Consider the following 26,464-nt stretch of genomic DNA (forward strand, 5'->3'; position numbering starts at 1 on the left):
CCACCCTCACTGCCCTCTTGCTCCCTGACAGGGGATCCCACATGGCTGTCTTTGGACCTCCTAGGGCCCATCGGAGCTGCCAAAGTGCTTGGTTCTCAGTCAAGGGAGAAAGGCCGTGGGGTGTTACCTGTTGGAGATGATCCCACAGCTGGGGAGTGAGGAGAGGTGCAAGGACAGAGCCCGCGAGCCAACACAGCCGGACAGAGGTGAGCGGAGACGTCACCCCCTGCCGGTTTCGGACCAGCCCCGCCCGTCCAAACGGCAGCAGCAGACACAGGTTCTCCGGGCCCCACGGGGCTCCCCCAATTCCCCAGAAACAGCCCGCTCATTTCAGTGGGTACAATTGAGACCGGTTCATCGGCTCTGTCCTGGGTAAGCACCGATCCCAAAGGGTCCTCGTGGGGACTTTCCATCCCGCGCCTCCCGGGCCCTGGCGGGTTCCACCAACTAACTGCCTTTTCCTGCCACCTGGCCACGCGGGAAGGCCAGCCCCAGCGGGGATGTCCTCAGGTCTCGGGGACAGTGGGGAGAGGTGAGCACATCTCTGACGCACAGAAATCAGGAGGTATTGAAATGAAGATCAAGGGGCAGCCGTGGGGGAAGAGGGGAGGGCCTGGGGATGGTGGGGTTGACGCAGGTATGTGAGGGACGTTTTGCCCCGGCCTCACTTCTCAGCCAGAGGCAGCGGCTCCTAACTGCTGGCCAGTTCCTGCTGCGCCCCAGCCGGCCCTGTGCCACCCTGGGAACTGCAGGGAGGAGGGGCTGTCCCTGGCTGGGCAGTGGCTCTCCTAGGCTGCCTTCCTACGCCAGCGACCAGACACACATCGAACCTCACGTCCAAAGCGCCAACCATCTGGTGACCCCCAAGATGTGAGATACCAAGTTCTGGGGAGTTAGGACAAATTCCAACGGCCAGACAAGGCAGCCACAGGGTGAGGACCGAGCCTCCAGGGAGGACAGCGGCCCCGTTCCCATGGCACCCATGGGACTGGCACCCAGTCCCAGCTGGCACTGTGGGGAACGCCAGCAATGTCAGTTCTGGCCCCAGTTTGGTGACCTGGGTCAGAGGGACTTTTCAAAACAACTGTTCCTGTTAGCAGAGGCCACCAAGACACAGCCTGGCTCTGAGAAGCTGGGTGACCGCGTGTCCACGTCCCTGGGCACGGGCTCACAGAGCCTCTTCACCCACGGCCTGGTCACGGTCAGAGCACCGGGCCGGGCAGTTGGAGCTGTTGTTGGCACGTGGGCACTGCAGAGATGAGCCCTTTGTGGGGATGAAGGTGTGAGGTGGGTGAGCCCAGCATCCTGGCAGCAAAACTCACATCCAAGCAAGCACCTGGCCACACGGCCGTCTCACCGGGAACGCAAGTCCTCTCTGGGCCAGTGGCTGGGGGATGGCTGTCCCCGACCTCAGGGCATCCAGTGTGTGAATTGAGGGGTGAGTCCGAGGTTGTCCACAGCGGGCAGGGAGGCGGGCCCGGGTCCACGTGGGGACCCACTGGCGTCCTCCTCCCATGTTTCCTTAGGGTCCCTGTGAAATTCTCGGGCACTTGATGCCGTTGGCATGAGCGATGTGTCCCATGGGTCTGGGGCGGTCCGCCAACCCTGGAGGGCCCTGTGCGAAGCCGCCAGCCCCTCAGGGTCTTCTGGGAGGAAGCAGCGGCTTAGTGGTGGCGACAGTCCGGAGAGCAGGGAGCCGGTGGCGTCACTGGGCGGCCAGAACAACTGTCCAGGGCCCTCGGGGTGACTCCCGTGGTGGGTAGGGTTGTTCGCAGGACAACTGGTCATCACACAGACATGGTAGGAGCCACTGGTCACTACAGCACACACAGATTAGTCGAGATTATGAACAGCATCCCCAGGGGAGCGGGGTGTCACGTCAGGCACGCCGATGACCGAGGAGGTAACAGCTCAGCTGCCCAGAGTCTCCCAGAAGCGCCAAGCGGGGCAGTGTGGATGAGCGGCGGGAAGGACCGGGCGAGGGGGCGCTCAGTAGTCTGGGCAATGCATCTTCTCCCCGCAGGCGGCCCCTCAGGACTGGGGGATCTGCTGGCACCGGGTGGGGCTGGGCGGGAGCCGGGCGGCGGCGCTCTGCTCCGTGCGGAAGCTGTACTCGTACTGCAGGGGGAGGGGGCAGAGCAGCACAGTCAGGGCGTGAGGACAGCAGAGAAGACCACCCCCCCGGCCTCGGACAGGCAGGCAGAGGCCCCGAGGACACGGGAAGCGCGGCCCTCTGCACGTGCACACGTACCGCAGTCGTGAGCTGTGCACGTGCACGGCGGGCGGGGGGAGACGCCTTTGGTGCTGCAAGTAGCTGTCTAGTTTGTGACAGTTGGTGCCTTCCGGTCCCTGCCCACCCCCTGAAAGGTGAGCTCTCGGCACCAGCAGCACCCAAAGCCGCGGTGCCAGCGGCGGATGCACACAGCTGCCCGCGTGCGCCCTGCCGCCCCCCAGCGGATGGTCCCCACGCTCCTGCTGCTGGAGGAGTCCCACGGATGGGAAGGGACAGAGCTGGGGCTCCATCCCAGACCTGACCTGGGCTAGCCGCAGCCACCAGGCTTGGGGGACCCCTGGACTTGCTGCTCTGCTCAGCGCTTCCTGACCTGAAGACAAACACCGGCTGACATGGGACGCAGGGAAGGGGTGCCACCCCACAGCCCGAAGCGTGCTCCACACTGAGCTCCCAGGCACTTCCTCGCATGTGATGGACCTGGGGCTCCATGAGCCTGGGCCAGGGCGGGCGCCGGCAGAGTGTACCTACCTGTGCCCGGCCCGCCCTGCTGCCGGCCCGAACCTGAGCTCAACCCTCCCGCTTGACACCCGAGCCTACCTACCTGACCCCGGCTCACGGAAATGACAGAAGGTCGGTTCCGAGTCTGGCGGAAATTTAGAGAAGGGGTGGGGACACCTGTGGTTCAACTTGAAGGCCAGGCAGGATGTCAACATCCAAATGTTGGGCAGGGCATGCCAGGCAGAAGAGGGGGCGCAGGTGAGGAGTGCCCACCGGGCAGAAGGGCCAGGCCTGAGGCTGCGGGGCTGGGGAGCGGGGCCGCAGGAATGGCCTGGACACCACGCAGGGCAGCCACGTGGGTCCATGGGTCTTAGAAATGAGTTGCTTAGATTAGGTCAGTGGTCGTTAAACATTTAAAATATATTTTAAAACTTTTTATAGAACTGCCATAAAACGGGCTTCCCTACATAAAGCAAAGTTGAGCTGCCTGACTGAACTCAGCCACTACCTGAAGCTGTCGCCTCGGGGATGCCAGCGGGGGCTGCCAGGACGGTGACGTGGAACCATCCCAGCCGGAGGGTGACCGCCGGGTGCCCACCCAGTAGGGTGCAGACCCCAGCCGCAGCCGTGGGCTCCAAATGCCCTCCCGACCCCCAAAGTGAGCTGCCTGCGGCGAGGAGGCACTTCTGAGGGCCACGCAGAGCAAGGAGCACAGCTACGGGCTGAGGGGCTTTAGGGATCGTTCTAGGAATGAGGGGAAGCAGAAGCTTCTGGAGGGTTTTACTCCTCCCAAGGGGAAATGGTGGGGAGGCCGAGGCAGCCAGCAGACTACCACTGCAGCACTGCGTCCTCAGCCACCCTGCCAGTGGTCCCGGAGGCCGACCCAGGACAGACACAGATCCAGGCTGGCGCTGGGTGAGGGGGCGAGGCCTGGGCTGTCCCTGGCTGTCCCGTGCAAGCAGCAGAGGTGAGCAGCCTTGAGCAGCTACAGGGACCAGGTGACACTGGTGATAGGACTGTGGTCCCTACAAACAGAAGGGGCGGGGAGGGAAGGACTTGACGTTGCAGAGTGACCTCAGAGGCAGGTCATTCCTCCTCTGAGCCTCAGTGAACTCATCTCTAAAGAGGGATCACATGAAGAAATAAGTGTTGGCGAGGATGTGGAGAAAAGGGAACCCTCGTGCACTGTTGGTGGGAATGTAAATTGGTACAGCCACTATGGAGAACAGTATGGAGGTTCCTCAAAAAACTAAAAATAGAACTGTCATATGATTCACTTCTGGGAATTTACCTCAAGAAAAGGAAAACACTAATTCAAAAAGTTCTACGTACCCCCGTGTTCACAGCAGCATTATTTACAATAGTCAAGATATGGACCAACCTAAGTGTCCATCGATGGATGAATGGATAAAGAAAATGTGGTACATATACAGTAGAATATTCCTCAGCGATAAAAAAAAAAAAGAATGAAATCCTCAATGAAACTAAAAGCTGGTTCTTTGAAAAAAGAAGCAAAATTGATAAACCTTTAGCCAGACTCATCAAGAAAAAAAGGGAGAGGGCCCAAATCAATAAAATCAGAAATGAAAAAAGAGAAGTAACAACTGACGCAGAAATACAAAGGCCCATAAGAGACTACTACAAACAACTATATGCCAATACAATGGACAACCTGGAAGAAATGGACAAATTCTTAGAAAGGTACAACTTCCCAAGACTGATCCAGGAGAAACAAAATATGAACAGACCAATTTACAAGTACTGAAATTGAATCTGTGATTAAAAAACTCCCAACAAACAAAAGTCCAGGACCAGATGTCTTCACAGGCGAATTCTATCAAACATTTAGAGAAGAGTTGACACCTGTCCTTCTCAAACTATTCCAAAAAAATTGCAGAGGAAGAAACACTTCCGAACTCATTCTATGATGCCACCATCATCCTGATATCAAAACCAGACAATGGTACCACAAAAAAAGAAAATTACAATATCACTGATGAACACAGACGCAAAAATCCTCAACAAAATACCAGCAAATTGAATCCAACAATACATTAAAAGGATCATACACCATGATCAAGTGGGATTTATCCCAGGGATGCAAGGATTTTTCAACATCTGTAAGTCAATGTGATACACCACATTAACAAATTGAAGGATAAAAGCCATATGATCATCTCAATAGATGCAGGGAAAACTTTTGATAAAATTCAACATCCGTTTATGATAAAAACTCTCCAGAAAGTGGGCATAGAGGAAACCTATCTCAACATAATAAAGGCCCTATACGACAAACCCACAGCTAACATCATACTCAATGGTGAAAAGCTGAAAGCATTTCCTCTAAGATCAGGAACAAAACAAGGATGTCCACTCTTGTCACTTTTATTCAATATAGTTTTGGAAGTCCTAGCCACAGCAATCAGAGAAGAAAAAGAAATAAAAGGAATCCAAACTGGAAAAGAAGTAAAACTATCGTTGTTTGCAGATGACATGATACTATACATAGAAAATCCTGAAGACGCTACCAGAAAAGTACTAGAGCTCATCAATGAATTCAGTAAAGTTGCAGGATACAAAATTAACACACAGAAATCTGTTGCATTTCTACACACTAACAATGAAAGATCAGGAAGAGAAATTAAGGAAACAATCCCATTTACCATCGCATCAAAAAGAATAAAACACCTAGGAATAAAATTACCTAAGGAGGCAAAAGATCCGTACTCCAAAAACTATAAGATGCTGATGAAAGAAATTGAAGATGACAGAAACAGATGGAGAGATACACTGTGTTCTTGGATTGGAAGAATCAATATTGTCAAAATAACTATACTACCCAAGGCGATCTACAGATTCAGTGTAGTCCCTATCAAATTACCAATGGCATTTTCACAGAACTAGAACAAGAAGAAAAATCCTTAAAATTTGTATAGAAATACAAAAGACTCTGCATAGCCAAAGCAATCTTGAGAAAGAAAAATGAAGCTGGAGGAATCAGGCGCCCTGACTTCAGACTATACTACAAAGCTACAGTAATTAAAACAGTATGGTACTGGCACAAAAAAAGATATATAGATCGATGGAACAGGATAGAAAGCCCAGAAATAAACCCATGCAATTATGGTCAATCAATCTACAACAAAGGAGGCAAGACCATACAATAGAGAAAAGACAGTCTCTTCAATAAGCGGTGCTGGGAAAACTGGACAGCTACATGTAAAAGAATGAAATTAGAACATTCTCTAACATCATACACAAAAATAAACTCAAAGTGGATTAAACACCTAACTGTAAAACCAGATACTATAAAACTCCTATAGGAAAACATAGGCAGAACACTCTTTGACATAAATCGTAGCAATATCTTTTTGGATCCATCTCCTAGAGTAATGGAAATAAAAACAAAAATAAATAACTGGGACCTCATTAAACTTAAAAGTTTTTGCACAGCAAAGGAAACCATAAACAACATATGGAATGGGAGAAAATACTTGCAAATGATGTGACTGACAAGGGATTAATCTCCAAAATATGCAAACAGCTCATACAGCTCAATATCAAAAAAGCCCAAACAACCCAATCAAAAAATGGGCAGAAGATCTAAATAGACATTTCTCCAAAGAAGACATAACAGATGGCCAAAAGGCACATGAAAAGATGCTCAACATCGCTAATATAGAAATGCGGATCTAAACTACAATGAGGTATCACCTCACACTGGTCAGAATGGCCATCATCAAAAAGTCTATGAATAATAAGTGCTGGAGAGGCTGTGGAGAAAAAGGAACCCTCCTACAGTGTTGGTGGGAATGTAAACTGGTGTAACCACTATGGAGAACAGTATGGAGGTTCCTTAAAAAACTAAGAATAGGACTTCCCTGGTGGCACAGTGGTTAAGAATCCGCCTGCCAATGCAGGGGACACGGGTTCGAGCCCTGATCCGGGAAGATTCCACATGCCACGGAGCAACTAAGCCTGTGCGCCATGACTACTGAGCCTGTGCTCTGGAGCCCGCGAGCCACAACTACTGAGCCCGCGTGCCACAACTACTGAAGCCCGCGCGCCTAGAGCCCGTGCTCCGCAACGAGAAGCCACGACAATGAGAAGCCCGTGCACCACAACGAAGAGTAGCCTCCACTCGCCACAACTAGAGAAAGCCCGCGTGCAGCAACGAAGACCCAATGCAGCCATAAATAAATAAATTAATTAATTTAAAAAAAAACAAAAAAACCCCCCTAAGAATAGAGCTACTATATGATCCTGCAATCCCACTCCTGGGCATGTATCTGGAGAAAACCATAATTCGAAAAGATACATGCACCCCAATGTTCACTGTAGCACTATTTACAATAGCCAAGACATGGAAGCAACCTAAACATCCATCAACAGACGAATGAATGAAGAAGATGTGATATATATATATACACACACACACACAATAGAATACTACTCAGCCATAAAAAGGAATGAAATAATGCCATTTGCAGCAACATGGATGGAGCTAGAGATTATCATACTAAGTGAAGTAAATCCGACAGAGAAAGACAAATATATGATATCGCTTACACGTGGAATCTAAAAAAAATGATACAAATGAACTTATATACAAAACAGAAATAGACCCACAGACATAGAAAACAGATTTATGGTTACCAAAGGAAAAGCAGGGGGGAGGGATAAACTAGGAGTTTGGGATTAACATATACACACTGCTATATATAATATAGATAACCAACAAGAACCTACTGTATAGCACAGCGAAATATACTCAATATTTTGTAATAACCTATAAGGGAAAAGAATCTGAAAAAGAATATATGTATGTATGTGTATATATACACACATACATAACTGAATCACTTTGCTGTACACCTGAAACACAACATTGTAAATCAACTATACTTCAATAAAAAATTTTTTTAAATAAATAAAAAATAAAAGAATGAAATTTTGCCTTTGTGACAACACGGATGGACCTTGAGGGCATTATGCTAAATGAAATAAGTCAGACAGAGAAAGACAAACACCATCTGATCTCACTTATATGCGGACCCTAAAACACAGCAACAACAGCAACTACAAAACCAAGCTCACCGTGCAGAGAACAGATGGGTGGTTCCCACAGGCAGCGGTGGGGTGGGGTGCGCGAAACGGGTGAAGGGAGTCAAAAGGCACAAACTTCTAGTCACGAAATAATTACGCCATGCGGGGGGGAACGTACAGCCTGGTGACTACAGTTATTAATACTGTATTGCATCTTTGACAGTTGCTAAATCTTAAAACTTCTCATCAGAAGTCAAAAAATTGATACTGTGTATGATGAGGGATATTAACCACACTTATGATGATGATCGCTTTGCAATATATACAAATACTGAAACATGTTGTACACCTACAACTAATACAATGTTATATGTCAATTATACCTCGATAAAAAAGGTGGCGTGATGATCTCTATTCCCGGGGCCTATTGTGAAGGTAGGACGAGGTGCGGCAGGTTAAAGGCCCCCCTGCCCCAGCACCAGGCAAGCACTCACTGCACATCTGTTGGCTATGTGGGGGAGCCCATCGAAGTAGCCCCACTTTCCTGCTAATGACCATGGCCTGGGGACTCCAGCTCCCAGGAGGCTGGAGGAGCAGTGCAGCCCCGGACCAGGTCTTTGGGCAAAGTTTGGGACAATACCGCCACCTGGTGGCTGCTCAGGCGCATCACGGCTCCATCGGCACCCATCACATTCCCTGCCCCCGCGCTGGGCGCTGGGGCCAGGTGAGAGCCCTACAAGAGTGGCAGGGGATGGACATGGGCACACCGGGGCCTTTAACCCAAATGGGCAACACAGGACGAAAGCAGCTTGGGGGAGAGAGCATGAGAGCATTTCTGCCAATGGCCGAAGTTGGTCCCTGAGGAGCACCCAGGGGGTGCCACAAGCCCGGCTGGAGACATATGGAACCAGGAATAAAGGGATGGGAAGTGGAAGCACTTGGGGGGCAGGGTATCTGGAGTTACAGGTGTGGAGCTGTTTTGAGAAAAGCACGCAGGGTCGGAAGACAAGAGGCTGGGCCTGGCACTTGGGGCCAGGAAGGGAGGAGGAAAGCAGCCCTGACGATGGACCCAGGGGCCAGGGAGGAGGGCAGCAGTGCCTGAGCTGCACAGGCTGGGGGCACGGTAGTTAAAAACACACGGTGATCTTAGCAGGGGCAGTTCTGGGTGGGCAAAGGTTCAAGAGAGCAGTGCTGATGTGGACAGGCGAGTGTGGTCTCTCCTCAGGCGTGGAGACAGGGTGGCACCCCGCTCTGAAGAGGCTGTTAACAGCAGGCTGATCAGCCTTTAACACACGCAGGTCCTGACTCAGTAGGTCTGGGGTGAGGCCTGAGATTCTGCACCGTCAACCAGCTCCCAGGTGACCTGATGCTGTGGGTCGGTTCCGTGGCCCAATCAGTGAGATGTGGGAGTGGATGTGGATGGGAATGAGCAGAGAGGAGACCAGAGGCATCAGGGCTGAGGGGCTGCTGAAGAGGGGCTGGGGGAGAGGGTGGGGAGGGGGCTGGTGGCGGGGGGGCCTCGCTTTGGCTGCTTTGAGGCCTTGCCTGGGAGACGCCCACCTGGGGCTGCAGCAGAGGTGAGGGAGCGAGCCCAGCGCCAGGTGCCCTGCAGGGACCCCGTCACGCGCTGGGGAGACAGCTGTGGGCTGTGCCACCTCTGCTCTTCCAGACTGTTTGCTGTGTCCGGCTCCCAGGGTGGCAGGGACGCCCAGGGCAGCGAGGCCTCCTTGGTTAGTTGGGGTCTGGCCACAGAGAGCGCGTGGAGAGATGGAAGCCCGCGCTCCCAGACATCCAGAGCCGGCCTGGAACGGGGCCGCAGACCTGGACACTGCCGGGGTGGGCCCGGAAAGGGCGCTCCCGATGGCAGGGTGGGGGTGGGGGGACGAGGGGGCGCAGGTGGGCAGGCCAGGGTGGAAGGGCCCTGGTGGGGGGTCGGAGGCCAGTCTTTGTGGTAGGGACACGGTCACTGCGGGGGGGGGTATAGAAGGGTCTTCAAGGACAAACTGCTAAACTCCTGTTTCTCTCACTCTCGGGGGCGGGAGGAGAATCAGGAGTACACACGGCGCCTCCTCCTGACTCACGGCCCGAGTTCGCTGCCGCCGCCCCAGGAGGGGGCCAGGGACCCGCTGCACAGATTGCTGTCCGCCCGCCCCTGCCCTTGAGATTCTTCCCTTTGTAGGTTATCTTGGCTGGAGAAAAGCACCTCTTGTTTTCTCTAACTCCCCAAATGAAATTTCAACATATGTCCCCCGTCATAATCCCCCTTAGGCCGTGGATAACCCTTCCCACAGACGCTGTCCTCTGCCTGGGATTGCTGGCCCCAAAGTGTTTGCCCAAGAGACTAGGGCCGCTTCTGGAAGCCCTTTCACTCCCTTGGGCAAACACTGAGTACCTTTGAAGGTGGATTTGGGCCCGGATCTGTTGACTCAGAACATTAGCCTCCTGCATGAGGAAAACCTGCACTCGCGTACAAACAGCAAATCCTTTTTGAATTAAAAAAATTTTCAATTAAAAAGCATTTTGGTTCGCAGAGCTGAGCCCAGCCAAGCGGCGCCTGGCCCTGGCCACAGCGCCCCCTGGTGGGCATGGGCCATTATCACAGCAGCAGGAAGTCCAGGAAAGAGACGTCGCTGTCAGGGGCTCTGCGGGGCTTCCCTGGGCCGGGGATGGTGGGCCCCTGGCAGAAGACCCTGCCACCAACGTATCAGACCTCTCGAGCCACGGCACGCGATTTCCAGATTCCAAGAGCCTTTTGTCACAGTGAGGCCAGCATCCTGGCGGTGGGAGATGCCGACCTTGGTTTCCAGCTGCACTGGGGAGGCCAAGTCACTCTAGCCCCAGCCTCATGGCAGAAGGAGGGTGATCAAACCCCCCACCCACTCTTGAGAGTGAAAAAGCAGTCCTCCATGTGCATCAGAATCAAGGGTTTGAACCAAAGCCAGTGCTGCCTGGGCCCCACCTGGGGTCGGGGTGGGGTGAGGGCAGGGCAGGCATCAGCATTTCTTAAAAGCATCCAAGGGACTTTAATGGTTAAGCACGTAGAGAACCACTGCCTGAAACCTTTTGCTAAATAAAATAGAGGGGAAAGAAGTAAAGGCAAGCATACACCCTCCCACCCTTCCCTCCCTGGGTCTTGTAACTATCAAATCAACGGGAGGGCTCCAGACAAGAAACAGCAGTAAGGGATTGTTTTTAGAACCCGAATTTTGAGATGTGCAAGCCGAGGCTCAGGGAAGGATCAAACTTCCCAAGGTCCCCGAGGGCTGGATGAGGCCAAGGGCGGGGACAGGCACACTGCTGGTGGGGCAACCAGCCTCAGGACCGGTGTCTACACGCACCTCTCATACGGGTGGAATTGCGAAATGGGGGGCAGGTGGGGTCACAGAAGGGCCTGGAAGGATGTGGCAAGAGCGGGTCTGAAGGAGCCCAGGCTGGGCCTCAGGGCCCTGGCCAGGTGAGGACAGGTAGGGGGAAGTAAAGGAACAAGACACCAGCCAACTTGAAGTCTGGCTCAGGGCTGCAGTGACAGTCACGGCGGGTCCCCAGGGCAGATGGGCGGTGGGTGAGGTTCTGAGCAGTGGCCCCAGCCGTCCCCACAGCCTGCCTTTCCCAAGCCTGTCCTGGCACCTGTCCTGGCCCCATGGGCCAGGCCATGACACCTGCTGTGTCACCCCAGGTTCAGCCCCTCTGGGAATTTCAGCTCCGGGAAGCTTCCTCTCCTCACACGAGGGCTCTGTGTCCTCCCATGTGTTTCTGGAAGCCTGGCTGCTAGATCTCGGGTACGAGAGGAAAGGGGCAGGTGCCACTGTGAGGAGTGGGCCCTAAGGGGCCTCACGTGCCGTGCTCGTTTCATACTTGGATCATGGTTCCACAGAGACATCCAAAAAACTGGGTGAAAGGGGGAGGCCCTGGGGTTGACAAGCCCGTACAAGGGCTCTGTCCAGAGAAGGGCTGTCACGTGCAGACTGGGGCCCAGGGGATGAAGGGAAGCCAGGACTGCCCCCCAGACCTGGCGGGGGGAGGGTCCTGAAATACCCCCGAGCTGGGGAGATGCCTTGTTCATCCCCTCACTTGCTGAGAGCCCACAGCTGGGCCTGGAGGTCAGGGCTCCTGGACTACAGCCCACGAGCCCTGTGGTCACTAATAAGGGGACAGGAGCCGCCGGGTCCCAAGCCAGGGTCGGACACAGAATCCTCACACCCAGTGAAGCTGGTACTGCTGTCCTTCCCACGCGAGCACAGCGGGGCTCAGAGAGCCCCAGAGCCTCAGAGAGTAGCCTGACCGAGGCCACCGGGGTCGGGAAGCAGGAGGGTCCCACAACAAGCCCACAGCGGGGTCGGTGCGACCCTCCCAGGAAGCCTCTTCTGTGTTTGTTTCCCTTCCGGCTTTCCCGTTGGGTTCCTCAGCTCTGACCCGAGAGCAGCAACCCCCGAGTCAGAAACCCTGAGCCCCACCCAGTCCCACTGCTCAGTCTCACCCTAAATGAGGGGCTGAAAAAGGACCCCTCGCGACCCACCTGCTCCAGGAGCAGGCACCGCGTCTGTCTGGGCACGGGGCGCGGGGCACGGCTGCCGGATGAATGCATGGACCACGTGCCGATTCAGGCCGTACCTCTTCTGACTCCGGGGCACCCAGGTCATTTTCATCAACCCTCATCAGCACCCCCTGCCCCTTTCCTGCTCTAAGCCGGGGGCTCCCCGGGGGGATGGTGACACCCACTAGCACCCTATACGGCCTGCTGCCCTGGGCTCAGCACCGCAAGAGCCCCCCACTCTCAGGGCACCCTCAGTTCAGGAGCACCTCCACCTAGGAACCGACAGAGCATCAAAGAGCGGTGAAGTGACTCCCACGTCCCCACCCGGGCGGAGCCCCAGCCCCTGCTCTGGGAGTGAGGCATCAAAGGTTTCTGCACAGACCTTTCCCCACACATGGCTTCTCAGATCTCCCCTTCCTCTTCCTGTCAAGCACCACACCTTTGTGCCTTTCCGAATGCTACTCCCTCTGGGACATTCGTCCTCCTCCAGGGAGGATTAATCACTAGCTTCCAGAGCCCCACATCACTTTCCATCTCCTCCTTAAGTGCAGGGTCGGGATGGGGCCTCAGACATTTCTGCAGCTTCAGAGGCTGGTAGAGGCTATGGCCCAGAATAGATGAATAAATGAATGAATGATGGATGGATGGATGGACGGATGGTACAGGATGTGGGGAGGGGGGAGGTGAATGGGTGGATGAATGAGTGGATGGAGACACAGGTGGATGGATGGACGGGTGGATCGATAGGTGAGTGAAGGGACAGATCAGGCTCTGGGGACAGCTCAATGCAAAGGAGAGAAGACAGCTAGCTTAGGAACTCAGTTCTCAGGCAGGGGGGAGGTCATTCTGGTCTTCAGTGTTTGGAAGCAGCAGTGTGTCGGTCAAGCCCTGGGTCCTCTGAATTACCACAGCCTCTGAGCGTGATGGTGTGATGGCCCCTAATCAGTGGTATTTAACTCATGGAGGCAAAGTGCTGACCCCAGGGCTTGTCCACATCACCCCTGTGAATGGTGAAATTATGAGTCAACATGTGATCTGTGTTTGTTATCTCCATGCACAGACATGGGCAAGCTGGAGGTTCACACACTGGTGGCCTATGTGGTGTTTAAAAATAGTTATAAACGTTGAAAAGTTGAAGAGACCTTGCATACAATGCCAACATTTTCCAGATTTTATAAAACAAATAGGGGGCTATGGCAATTTTGGACCTTCATTCTTGCACCCCAACCCTTAGCCTCACACAGGTGAATGGAGGCTGCTTCCTTTAGAGAGAGGCGTGCTTTCCAGTTTGCCGCAGTCCCCACCATTCCCTACGAACTGCCCAACCAGAGTGTCAACTGCCATTTTATCACTGTGAGTGCATTTTGTGTGGGCACATGGGGGCAAAGCAAGAAAGTGAAATATTTCTTGCACCCATGACTCTTAAAAGTAGAAAGATGAAAGACAGAAAAGGCCAAGCATTTTAAGGAAAATGGGGGAAAGCACATTCTGTGGTGGCACCAGGACTGCTGCGTGATTAATAACAAGCTTACTTCTCCTGGCCCCTCCCAAGCTGCAAGGCTGGGGGCCCAGCGGGTACCTGCGGGTCCAGCCAGCGGTGTCGGCATGGGGCTCTGGGCAGGGCTGGGGGCTGACGGACGCCTTTGTGGCTGAATAAACGCTGGTTCTGTTGGCAAAGAGCCATGGGGGCTCACCCCTCAGTGAGTCAGCATGTCAGAATTCATCTGAATGTCACCTAAAAAATGGATATTTGTATTTTCCCTCTCCTAGGTTATTTGTGGATAATATTTCAAACAATGCTGCATTCTGGCACTGATTTCTGAGCGGAAAAGGAGAAGCCGTGGGGTCACTCTGGGAAGGAGCCCTACCCATTCTTTATCTTTCTGCTCATTTTTTTACCTACATGCCAGGCAACCTTCTAAGAGTTCAACTGGCGGGGGCGGGGGGGTATTACTTTCAAACTTGGGGGATGAGAGTACCCAAAAGGACAGAAAATGACAGAAAAATCCTTTTATGATGGACTTCAAAAGACCGAATATTCATTTTGACCTCAGTTCTGCATGACCCAGGTATACAACTCATGACAGTATCCAGGGCAGGTAATTCTGTCCACCCAACATCAGCTCTGGCTCCGCCTGGCTCCCTCATTTATATGATGAACGCCCTGGGCCGCTGCAGGAGCGACCTGGTGACCTGGGTGGCGGCTGCTGCTTGGCGACACCACTGCCGACAGAACCAAAGAGGGTGGGGGGAGGGGAGGGGGAACGCAGACTCTCAGAATTAGGAACTCTATTAATGTAATCTACTGTATTAATATTCCTGCAGAGGAAAAATATGATCATCTCAATGGATGATTAACAGACATTTATCAAAAGCTACCATCTAATCCTGATAAAAACATTTAGGAAAATAGAAATAGATGGCTAATTCTTTAACATGATAATAAAAAAAAAGATATGTCTATATGCAGCAGGCCAAAATGCAGCATTATGGGTTAGTATAGAAACTAGAAACTTCCGTCCAGACAAGGCGGCCCAGTGACCTGACCAAGCTGGCCGCGGTGCCAGGCGAAGGCACAGGAAGAGGGACAGGAGGAGGCGGTGTTGGTATTTGCAGACGACATAAACTCCAGCCTGCGAAACTGAAGAAAAGCAACTGAAAAACCGTCCGAAACAATAGAAGTCAGTGGGAGAGCCAGCCCAGAAAATGACGCAAAAGTCAACAGCTCTTTGATACATAAATGACAGAAAATATAATGGAAGAAAAGATCCTATTCACGAGAGCCATGAAAACATCAAACACCTAGGAATAACCTACAAAGAAGGGTGCAGGCTCTCCACAAAGAACGCCCTTCCACTCTGCAGAGTGACAGAAACAAAGACCCGGGCGGAGGCTTTTCACCAATCGTTCCTCTATTAATCTATATGCTCAGTGCAGTCACAATAAACATCTAGAACGGAGTTTCTCCCCCTGAAAAGATTCTCAAGTTCAGCTGGAAGAATAATCATGTGAATATAATTAGAAAAATTGAGGTGGGGCAGATGGGAGAACTAACCTTATCATATATTAAAGTTGATTATAAAGCTATCAGATTCAAAGCAGTGTGGCAATCATATAAAAAGAACAGAGATGAACAGAGTCAAGAAAAATGTCCATTGATCCACTTACAGATGGAACTGTCTGATAAGAGTAACACTGAAAACTCACTGAAGAAAGTAAACACTGTTGTGAAAACTGGCTAACACTTTAGGATAAAATAAAGCTGGTTCTAGATCTTACTGTCTAATAAACTTCAGATGGATTCAGTAGTTGAAAAGTATTTAATATTTTAATATATTAAAACAAAGGGTATGAAAAAATATGGGCGAATATTTTTATAATCTTCTAAGTAGGACATGAAGTCAAAAATAAAACATTAAAACAAAGACAAAATTGCCCATGAAAAAATTAAAAACCATTGTATAGCAGAACACATCTTTAACAAGGTGAAAAGCCACTTGTTGAGTGTGTGTATGTGTGTTTGAACACAGGACAGAAAGAAGGTTGTTGCAAAGAACATAAAGAACTCAAAAATGAATGAAAAAAGCTAAATAAGCCAATAGAAAAAACTGGGCAAAGAGCACAAACAGAAGAGATTCACAAAAGAAATACAAATGGCCAATAAACATATGAAAAGATGTTCACCTTTAAATACCAGTGATGCTTAGCTATAGTGAGGATGTGGGAAACAGGTACCCCCTCACACACCACAGGATGGGGGAGGGGAAGTTTAAATGGGCACACTCTTTTTGGAAGGCAAAATGGTAATACCATGCATTCTTCTAAAGAAACACCCAGGGAGCAAAGACACATGTACAAGAAAATATACACTGCACCAGTGTAATATCAAATAATTGGAAACAACTCAAAAGTCAATCAATAGTGGATTGCTTAAATAAATTATGACATAATCAGGGCTTCCCTGGTGGTGCAGTGGTTGAGAATCTGCCTGCCAATGCAGGGGACATGGGTTCGAGCCCTGGTCTGGGAAGATGCCACATGCCATGGAGCAACTAAGCCCGTGTGCCACAACTACTGAGCTTGCGCGTCTGGAGCCTGTGCTCCGCAACGAGAGGCCGCGATAGTGAGAGGCCCACGCACCGCGATGAAGAGTGGCCCCCGCTTGCCGCAACTAGAGAAAGCCCTCGCACAGAAATGAAGACCCAACACAGCCAAAAAATAAATAAATAAATAAATAAAGTGAAATTCTTTAAAAAAAATAAATTATGACATAATCATAAAAGGGAACCACATGTAGTCATTAAAAAGAATGAGGTAGATCTGTGTGAAATGACATGGAAAGTTGTGCAAGATACACCGGTCTGTGTGAAAGCAAAATACAGAATATTATGTCCAGTGTTGAACTCCTGTGATCTTTGTTTCACACGTGTGTGTCTATGTGTGTCTCTCCCAGGAGTGGACCACGGGGGACTCTCATCTTTGACATGTTTCTGTAATGTTTGCATTTTAATAAACACGCACAACCTTTGCACTCGGAAAGAAAACACTAAATATTAAAAAATCGATTCTGATTGGCAGGGTAGCTGCTTAAGATAACAAACTGCCCAGGATGTCTGCCACAATTTATGGGGACAGAACTAATCTTGTCTGTGGCATCAAATAGTGGTTCCCAAGCTGTGGTCAGACTCCTGAAAAGTCCAAGAAGTGGAGGTCCCCAGGCTACTCCCCACATTTCAAAAGAAGCCTAACACTTCTTTTATGAGCTTGGAATGGCTATCCATTAAACTAATTCATTAGGTTCCTTTGTTTTTGGCTGAAATTATCTCAACTCAGTTTGATAGCTCTGTAAGAATTTGGTGGCAGCTCTATGTCTTTGAACAATATAAAAAAGGGGAGCGGAACAATATATAAGAAAGGTTAACTTCTATTTAATTAACTAACTTTTATTTAATAAATGAAGTAGGCAAATTTCTTTCCCAAAACATATCAGCTTCCTGACTGAAAAAGAAAGAAGAAAAGATTCTGGGTGTTGAAAATACTAAGTCTCACAGATAGAAAACACCTATTTCCTGTTGCAGCTTAAGACCTGACCACTAGATGGTGCAAAGAGATCACACATTTTGCAACATCTCCCTCTACAAAATTCTTTTTAACATTAATAAGCACAATGAAAGCTTTCCAAAAGTAGAAAGAATGAACAATTGTGCTGGGATATGAACATTTTGCTTTTGTAAAATTGGACTCTGCCATTTCATTACTGATACAAAAATCTTCTGCCTCACTTTCCTCCGGCACAATGCAGATGCCAAATCCACTCTAATCTCATATATTGGAAGGGCTTGCAGAAGTCCATGCAAAGTGGATGTACAGAAGTTGGAGTCAAAAATTCTTTTTACCTCGCGATGCCAAACGTGTTTCCACTAATTTCACCTCAATGTCGTGACATAAATGCTAGTGTAATCTGCCCCAAGCTAAATAAGCAATAAGCCCCATTTTTCAATACACAAACACATAAAGATGTCAGCTCAAACTGTTTACTAATTAACACTTAAAAAGACACAAATTAGATATGCGTGGCTAAGAGCAATTATAATCAAGACGAATTTCTCCAGTCATTTGGGAACTGAAAAAAATGCCTAATTGCTGGAACCAATGTTTTAAAAACTGAAATCACGCCAGTTAGCAAATATGTTCATTTAAAGAACATTCCACGTGACTACACTCTTGAGGATTGACTACAAACATAAGAACAAGGAAAATATTTAGGTATAAAATTAAAATTTTAAGCTCCTTTAGATTTATAATTTCTTCATTAAATACGTCTGCAAACAGCAGCCCATAAAAACCTGTAGCAATTAAGTGGTTAAATGAACTGCCTCCCTTGTCAGTTTTAAAGGAGTGATTAATATCAGATCTGTCCCTTTACTAATTAGACTCTCCCTTGTCTTTCAGCCTTAAAGTCGAGTGAAAATGGAGGCTGTTTGCTCCACCAGGAAGTGTGGTGGGCTAATGACGCTCCCTTGCCACGTTTTTGAGTGTGGTGCCCAGAGAAGGCAGGGGGAGCATTGTGGTTTTCCATGGAAGGTCGGCAGCAGGTGGGGAAAGGGCTTTGTGTGCGGGTCTGGAAGGCACTCTGGATGCCGTTTCAATCACAGGAATTGTCGGCTCCTATTTTTAGAGGCTTGCAGTGTTATGCACGCGGCATGGAATCTACAGTCGAGGCCACTGTCTCCTGGCCACCACTCGTTAGACAAGGGACAGGGCAGTCTGTGAGGGAGGCGAGGCTGGGGATGGACGGGCCACAGGGGACGGTGGGGTAGTGGGCGGGGAGGGAGGATAAACAGGCTGCAGGAAAGGTAACCGCGACACAGGAATTATTTTAGAAGCTGCTGCCCGATCTGAGGAGCTCGGGAGCTCTCACCCTGGCTGCGATGGGGCATCCATCAGATGAGAAATAGGGTGACTGCTTACAAGGGAAATAAAGAGCAGCAGAGACAGAGAATATTTATATGCCCATCTTCTCACTCCGAGAGAAGATGCTTCATCACGGGGTCGGCTGCGAAATTACACTTTTCCTGACTCTTGAACAGAGAGAACCTTTTGTTTGGGCAACAGGGAGGACAATAAGGGCTTCACTGGGACACAGCCCTCCGGGTTCACAGCCACCCTCCTGCAGAGCCAGACGGCTGCTCCAGAAAGCACCCCCCGCCACCGGCCTTTGCTGCCAACAGCTGCCACTGGCTGCTGCCCGGTCGCCTCCCAGGGCGGAGGGGAGGTGAGCAAACACACACTCTCCTGCCTCGGGGTAATGTACACGCAAAGCCCCTGCTCTGAGCCTCGGAAGGACATGGACGGCAGGGGATGTGGCTGCTAGAGGGCGGGGTCGGGCAGCAAGGAGGCTGGGCTCAGTGCTGGGGACCAGGAGAGGGACAGCTTCACAGCGGGAATTGGTTTACAACCTTGGCTTTTTTGCTTCAACAGCCCATGCCACCTGAGCGCGTCTGAAGAATTTTTTCCCCCAAATCTGCCAGATGGCACAGGCACTGATTTTAATCATGACCTTCCTTGGGGGCCTTTCAGGAAACGTAACCAGGTGCTGCGTACACCACGACTGCCGGGGCCTCCCGTCAGTGCCACAGCAGCAGCTTGGGACCAGCACTCCGGCCACGGTGGGATCCCTGGGCCTGCACGCCAACCTGAGGAGGGGGAGGCCAGGGGACTTGCCCCAGGGTCCAGCCTAGGTGGCAGATTTGGCATGCTACCCCAGGGGGCTCGACTCGAAAACTGTGTTCCGGGCTTCCCTGGTGGCGCAGTGGTTGAGAATCTGCCTGCCAATGCAGGGGACATGGGTTCGAGCCCTGGTCTGGGAAGATCCCACATGCCGCGGGGCAACTGGGCCCGTGAGTCACAACTACTGAGCCTGCGCGTCTGGAGCCTGTGCTCCGCAACAAGAGAGGCCGCGATAGTGAGAGGTCCGCGCACCGCGATGAAGAGTGGCCCCCGCTCGCCGCAACTAGAGAAAGCTCTCGCACAGAAACGAAGACCCAACACAGCCAAAAATAATAAATAAATAAATTTAAAAAAATTATTAAAAAAAAGAAAACTGTGTCCCTCCACTATGCCGTGTTGCCTCCACTGTCTACACTGTCCACAAATGTCCCTGCAGACACCCAGTATCTACACACCCACACGGCAGGCGGCTCCGGCCCACACCGCCAGCAAGCCTCGTCCCACCCTCCTGCTGGCGGGCCGAGCGGCACGCTCTTGCTTGAGCTCGTCAGATTCTCGGGCTGGCGGGCTGGAGGTGCACTGTCACCCACTGGGGGGAGGCAGCACCTCATCTCTTTGCATCTGTTACTCAGTTCATGGCGGGTCCGCGCTGTGATGAGGGCCGCTGGGGACAGCACTCCTGGGCTGGCTGTTGGTGATCCCTCGGGTCCCTAATCACCAAGCTCAAGGCTGATGGGGTGATGGGGCTTGTTCAGGGGGTGACCTGTCCCCGAGGCTAGATGGTGGTGACAGGGCGCACGCAGGCTAAAATTCAGAAGCATCCCCCAGGCAGGGCAGGGTGAGTAACGTTCAAGTTGGCAGGAGGGCGAGCCCACGCCAGTCCTGGACAGGAGGCAGCATGCTGCCTTCAGGGGCGAGCACTCCCACTTCCTTTACAGCCAGGGTCACCCAAGCCCGGGTTTCTGCTGTGAGCTGGGGTGACACCACCTCTCCCAGGGGGCACGGACGGATAAGGGAGGGGAGCGCCTGCCCCAGACAAAGCAGCCCCCACTGATGCTGGGCTCTCCCCGCTGCTTGGGAATCCCAGGAAATCCAAGGGGGTGTTCGGGATGGGCAACGGGACAGTGCAGGTCATGGTCAGCCCTGAAGTCTCCCGCCTTCTTGGGGGAGGGCGCTTGGCTTGATAGTGTAAATGTGAGCAAAGCAAACCCCCAGTGGAGCACCCCTGCCCCAAGACCCCTCCCCAAGCACATCCCCCTGCCCCCAGCAGGGCAGCCAGACTGGGAATGGAAAGGGGCAAAATCATCCTGACTAGGGGGACCCCCAGCCACTCAGGGCCAACCCACGGAGCCCAAGTGTGAGGCCAGGGGGCCGTGGGCAAAGCTTCTCCTCGGCCTCCAACCCTTGGAGCTATGCTGAGTTCAGCGGCTAAAAGGGGCAAGTTCCAGTTTATTTACGGAGAAAATCCTCTGACCTTGTTGCAGAAGGAGGAGCCCATTCACCAAAGTGTGTAGATGTCAATATACTAATCACCATTAAATGCACATGGATGGCTGGCGGAAGTAACTTTTAAATCCTCAGATTAAATGAAAATCTCCACAGCATCCTTGACTGCAGTGGTATTTGTGATGGTTTTATACCCTATTTAGCGTTTCTAACCTCTCCCCGTTTCCCTACATTTTCTTTAACTCTAATTTCTTTCAACAGAGAACACAGACGTGTGTTTTTAACTCATCACTGAAAACAAGGAAGCAAGTCAAGCTTGGTCAACGGGGCTGTCTCTGCTCCACCACCAGCAAGAGGGCAGCTCGCCAGGCTGCAACAGGACAGACTTACACCGACTCTCCCCGCTTCCTGTGGATCAGGGGAACAGTAGTAACAATGACCATGACCATGACGGCAGCCGCCGATAACTGACTGGGCAGTAGCCAGAGCAGGTGCTGTTCTAAGCCACTTCCATGACTGTCTCGGTCAAACCCATAAATGCTACAGGGCACTTTTATTACTATCCCGATTTTACAGAAGAGGAAACTGAGGCTCAGAAAGGTTAAGTGGAGGAACTGAGGATTCTGCCCCGCCGGGCTCTGTTCAGAGCACCTGACATCAAGACGACGCATTCAAACCAAACACATTTTTGGCCCTTTAGTGGGGAAGAGAATTAAGAGAACTTAGGGTGGTTTCCACCACATGTACTGGCTCTGCACTGGGCTCTCTCCTATTTCACCCCGTCCTGGTAGCCTGAAGGCCCGGCCGGGGTCAGAACCCAGGTCGACGGGCCTCCCAGGTACCACTGTCACCATCAGCCCCATCAGAGGACAGGGAGCAACAGACTTTACGTCATAACGGAGCGGATTTGGAGTATGACACGCTAGGTCTCAATCTTGTCTTGGGTATTAATATTATTACTATTTCACCGCTAAGTCTCAACTTCTGCCCCATGAAATGGGGAGGAACAATGCCACCTGGTCAACTTGGGGTGAGAATCGGTGATGACGGAGGTAAAGCCCAGGCCCAGAGCAGAGCATGTAGCAGGTGCTTAAGTGAACGGGGCTCTGGTTACAGCCCAGGAGGATGGGCGGGGAGAGAAGGGGCGACATTCACAGCTGCCCCGTCTCTGGCACTCACCACCTACCCCGCCTACCCAGGGCGATGAGCAATTGCTGCCCGCAGTGTTTCACACATCTATCCATTTAGTGTTCGTGAGACAGGTTCTACTGTTATCCTGGCTTTAAGCAGAGAGGGGGCGTGACCACCGGACCCCCACGCGCGCCCCTTAAGGTCTGTGTGACCTTGTCCATCCTGAAAGGTCACAGGCCACGCGTGGCCCTGCTTCACTGCCTGCAGCCAGAGCAGGTCCCGGCAAAGGCGTTCCACACAGGCTCGCTGGCGCCACTCTGTGCGGGACCCCAAGCAAAGGCAGTCTGTAAGCGGACGGTCGCCTCAATTTTGAGCAGGGCTGACCGGGGGCTCCACGCACATGTATATTTCTGGTGTGGGAGCCAGACATTCTTTTTCCTAAGTTTATCCGCCCCCCAACATCTATAGATGACAATCACGTGGGTTTTTATGATTTACTGAAAATCAAAGACAAAAGGGGACTTTTTTGTCTTGTTTTTGCTATGACAGGTTTAGAAATTTGTTGTACTACATTGATTCAATTTTCCTTGATTTCAGCCATCTTTCAATAATGCAACCTGCTTCTGCAAGCTGGGTACACAACAGAAAACCCAGAGGAACTGAGAATATTGAAATGGTTCTACCATTTCCATCTTTGAGACAAATGTGCCTCTCAGAGGAGAGCTGGCTGCAAGCATGTGACCGCTTAACAACTGTCTACATGTGAAAGACGACACACACGCTAACGCTGTCTTATGAAAGTGGGGAGACCACCGGCAGATCTGACCTCTAGCTTGATTCCATTATCTCAACTCTCTTTCTTCGGAGTTGTCACATGTGCTCCAATCCTGGATTTCTTTCTTTTTTATTAGGAAAACATCCAAACTCTTTCGAAACAGGCTGCCAAGTGGGGTCTGGCTTATCAAGCACAATGGAATGTACCGTGATCCTTCCTCTAAATCACGAAGAGCCTCTGACATTTCCCCAAACTCCTACTGGTGGCAAATAATAAAACAGAAGGAGGAAAAACCAACTCCGCACCCACCCACCCCCAACCTCTACCTTCTTTACGCCATGACATTTAAAAAAAAATGAAGCAGAATTGATTGTTCCGTGTATCACGTAAAACCTTCTGTCCTATTACTTTAAGTAATATACACATTAAAAGTGAGTTTCTTTTTCTCAGAAATAAACTTGAGTGAAATGAAAGTATTTTTCTCAGAGGGTCACCCCACACCTAGGTCCCTCCTGTTCCTGGAACACAAACCCTAATGGGGATGGGAGACCCTGGGTCGAGTGAGTGATGACCCAGGCCCCCCACCTGCCCCACTCTGGGAAGCTTGCTTACCTCTTTTTCAATTTCTGCCAGAGATTTGATGGTGATTCCCAAGAGATCAAAGGGCTGCATCTGAAAATACAGATCAAGTCATCCTTTTAAACGGCTGGAAAAATGCTGCTTCACATTTGTTCTTATTCACAATTGTGACACTTCAAACCCCCTTGTGATCTGGCGTTTTCTCCACTCCTTTTCCATGGAAACCATCAGTGTGACTATAGTGACGAGTGAGGGTAAATGGACCAGTAGCAGGAGCAGACTCAGAAGACCTGGCCGTCACCGGGGTCCCTTCCGGTGGGGACCCCAGCCTAGGCACCTGTCTACAGAACCCGGGGGGCGGGTCACGGCTCTCCTGAAAGACCATGACTATCACCAATAATTTCTGCCTCTTGTCTCTCCCTGCCCACAGGAAAAGCCGGTGTGCTCTTTCTGCAGCCGCGGGGATGGAGGTGGCCACGGCTTCCCCACACCGCCCTGACATCGCGTCTGTGTGCTGGAACGGGTCTAAGGAACTCCACGAGGCAGGCAGCCAATCTTCTGCCCGGGATTCCTTGGCATCAGAGAAGGAGCTGGAGGGAATTCCAGGTCTTTGAAAATGCAAGGTAAATGAAGTAACTGCCCATCAACTGTCGTTTAAGAAGTCAGTGGTGGTGGAAAATGGTAACACTGCATTTTAATGGGTGTTTCTGTAACTTCATAGAGATGGGGACCTTTCTTTAAAAACGCTGGCTTTTCCAGACAGCATGAAAAATCAAATACACATGGCAACAAGAGTCAGCTGGAGGCCCAGAGAAGCCTGGGCTGAAATAATGCATGGTGAGGGGCAGAGGGAACCTGGTCTCTGAGGTCCCTGGTCCGAGTCCCCTCAGGGATCATCAGTGGTCTGTATTCCCGAGGGGTACCAGCCCAGCCTTCTGCAGCCCAGGCCAGCAGCTGGCAGCCGGGGATGAACAGGTGAAACCTGAGAATCTCTGACAAAACCCCAGGGCCTTCACGGTTCTGAACTGCAGCCTGGAGGGGGTGGATTTCCTGGGAGAGGTGGTAGAAAGAGGCCGGCTCTGAGCCCACGGACCTTGGATTCTAACTGGGCTCAGTGCCCCTTCGTGATGCAGCAGCGGCAGGTTAATCACTCGAGCATTTCCTCTCCCGTTACAAAGCATTGCGGGCGGGCCCTGCCGGCTGGGCTGCTGAGATTAAACACAGAAGCTCTTGCACTGGGCTTGGCCCGAATCCGCCTGCCTGAGCACTTGCTGAGTCGGCAGAGCCCGATCTTGGGACAGGGCCACCGAATTAGGCACTCAGCTCCTGGGGCTGCTCTGCCAGTAGCCACAAAACAGTTTGGCTTTCTCCTGCTGCCAGCCCGAGTGGTGAGAGAGTGGGGCTGCCTGCCCGAGCGGCCCGGGATCCAGCAGAGGTCCAGCTGTTGTATCATTAGGCTCTAACTGCCCCACTAAACTTTCCTGATTGGAGCCGGTGCGCAGGACAGAACAGCCTCTCCAAGGGAGTGGGCGGGAGAGGCGCCAGCATCTCCATGGCAACGCGGCCAAGTGGAGTCGGCTGAAGTTACTCATGCTCCGCAGGTCAAGTCACGAGCGTTTTTCAAGATTAAGCTGCTTACCAGAAGGGTTCAGAGGAGGCCTATTATATTTCATGAAAATGGAAACTCCAGTGCAGGTCAAATCGCGAGCTGGGTGGTTTTAAGCTGGGTCCAAGAAAAACACTGAAGGATTCTTTAGCTGGTGCCCAAACTAGGGCCTTCATGTTTATTAGCTACTCAAAGCAAACTTCTGCAGAAAGGATTTTAAAAAGCCCAGAAAGCAGTCTACTGAGCCAGCATGGACCAGGCCTGCACAGCTGAGGGAGGGCCACTGCCACACTGGGGGGCAGGCGCCACCGGAGAGAGGGCACAGGGGTGCCAGGCGGGGCCCGCATAGCTGTGAGTGCTGGGTGTGCCTCTCACGATCTGGGTTCTGGCCGTCGTCAGACCCAGCTAGCTCACTCAATCCCTTTGTCACTAAAGATGGCTCAAGGGCCCAGCCTGGCCTCAGTTGCCTCACGTGTATCATGGGGTCCGTGCTAGCCTGCAGTGGGTGGGAGACCCCCAGCTGCAGGGCACCCAGCACTAGCAGGCCCAGCCCTGCCATTCGGATGCCTGCGATTTAGAGCAGAGAACGTGGTCATCACGGAATGCGGCAATGACAATGGGGAAGTGAGGCAGCTTTCTTCCTGCTGGACACTGACTTTGTTAAATAAAAAAGAACAGAAATTAATAAGGTGAGCTTGGAAAGCAAGAACATTTACAGCCGGTGAAGTTCAGTACAATTTGCCATCACATTTGAATCAGAAAGCCTCGGCTGCGGCTGCGTCTGAGTGTGTCTGCTAGTCTGTCTCGCTCCCTCCCCACCCTCATCCTTTCTTTCACTTCTCAAGCACCCACTATGTGCAGTATTAGCTGAAGGGGCCCAGGGAGGAACACGACCCAATTCCGGCTCTCAGGCAGCCCTGCTGTAGGCTGCAGGGCTGAGCTTCCAGCGGGGGGAGAACACGAGGACAGCAGTGATTCCAGCAGGGGCAGGGGAAGGGGAGTGGGGCAGAAGGGGAGGGCGATCGTGCTTAAAACTTACACTTTCTGGAACGCAAGAAAACTTCTCTGAAATCATAAATGGCACACCATCCATTGCTGCAAAAGAAGAAAAACAAAGAGGAAATGGCATTACGGACACCATTGATGCACCATTCAGCACCTTGAGATACTGACACAGACAGTACAGGCCGGTCAGGGGCTGGAGCCGGCCGACACGTGCACAGGTGAGTGGGGCCGAGGGCAATGGGTGCCCAGGTACCACTCCTGCTCCCAGGAAGGACACACACCTGGTGAGCGAGGCAGACGCCCCGCCGAAGTGCAGACGAGCTGTGAGAGCAGGGAAGGGTCCAGAGCCCACCCGGGGTCCAGCCTGTAAGCGGTGGGAGC

At 51.7% G+C, this 26,464-nt stretch overlaps 1 protein-coding gene across 4 annotated transcripts in view; it reads right to left on the minus strand.

Moving 5' to 3' along the window:
- Positions 1-1,026: 1,026 nt before the first annotated feature.
- MVB12B (multivesicular body subunit 12B) overlaps positions 1,027-26,464 on the minus strand; it is a 185,669-nt gene continuing 160,231 nt past the window's right edge. For 3 of the 4 annotated variants that reach the window (XM_082467829.1, XM_082467826.1, XM_082467828.1), the window contains 3 exons: positions 26,118-26,173; positions 23,506-23,565; positions 1,027-2,118 (listed from right to left, as the gene is read on the minus strand). In XM_082467829.1, coding sequence (XP_082323955.1) covers positions 2,032-2,118; positions 23,506-23,565; positions 26,118-26,173 — 203 coding nt within the window. In that variant the 3' untranslated portion in view covers positions 1,027-2,031. The remainder of the gene's footprint in view (positions 2,119-23,505; positions 23,566-26,117; positions 26,174-26,464) is intronic. The other variant, XM_082467827.1, reaches the window with a different exon arrangement.

Source organism: Balaenoptera physalus, assembly GCF_965194825.1.
Source record: "Balaenoptera physalus genome assembly, chromosome: 7".
NCBI lineage: Eukaryota > Metazoa > Chordata > Mammalia > Artiodactyla > Balaenopteridae > Balaenoptera > Balaenoptera physalus.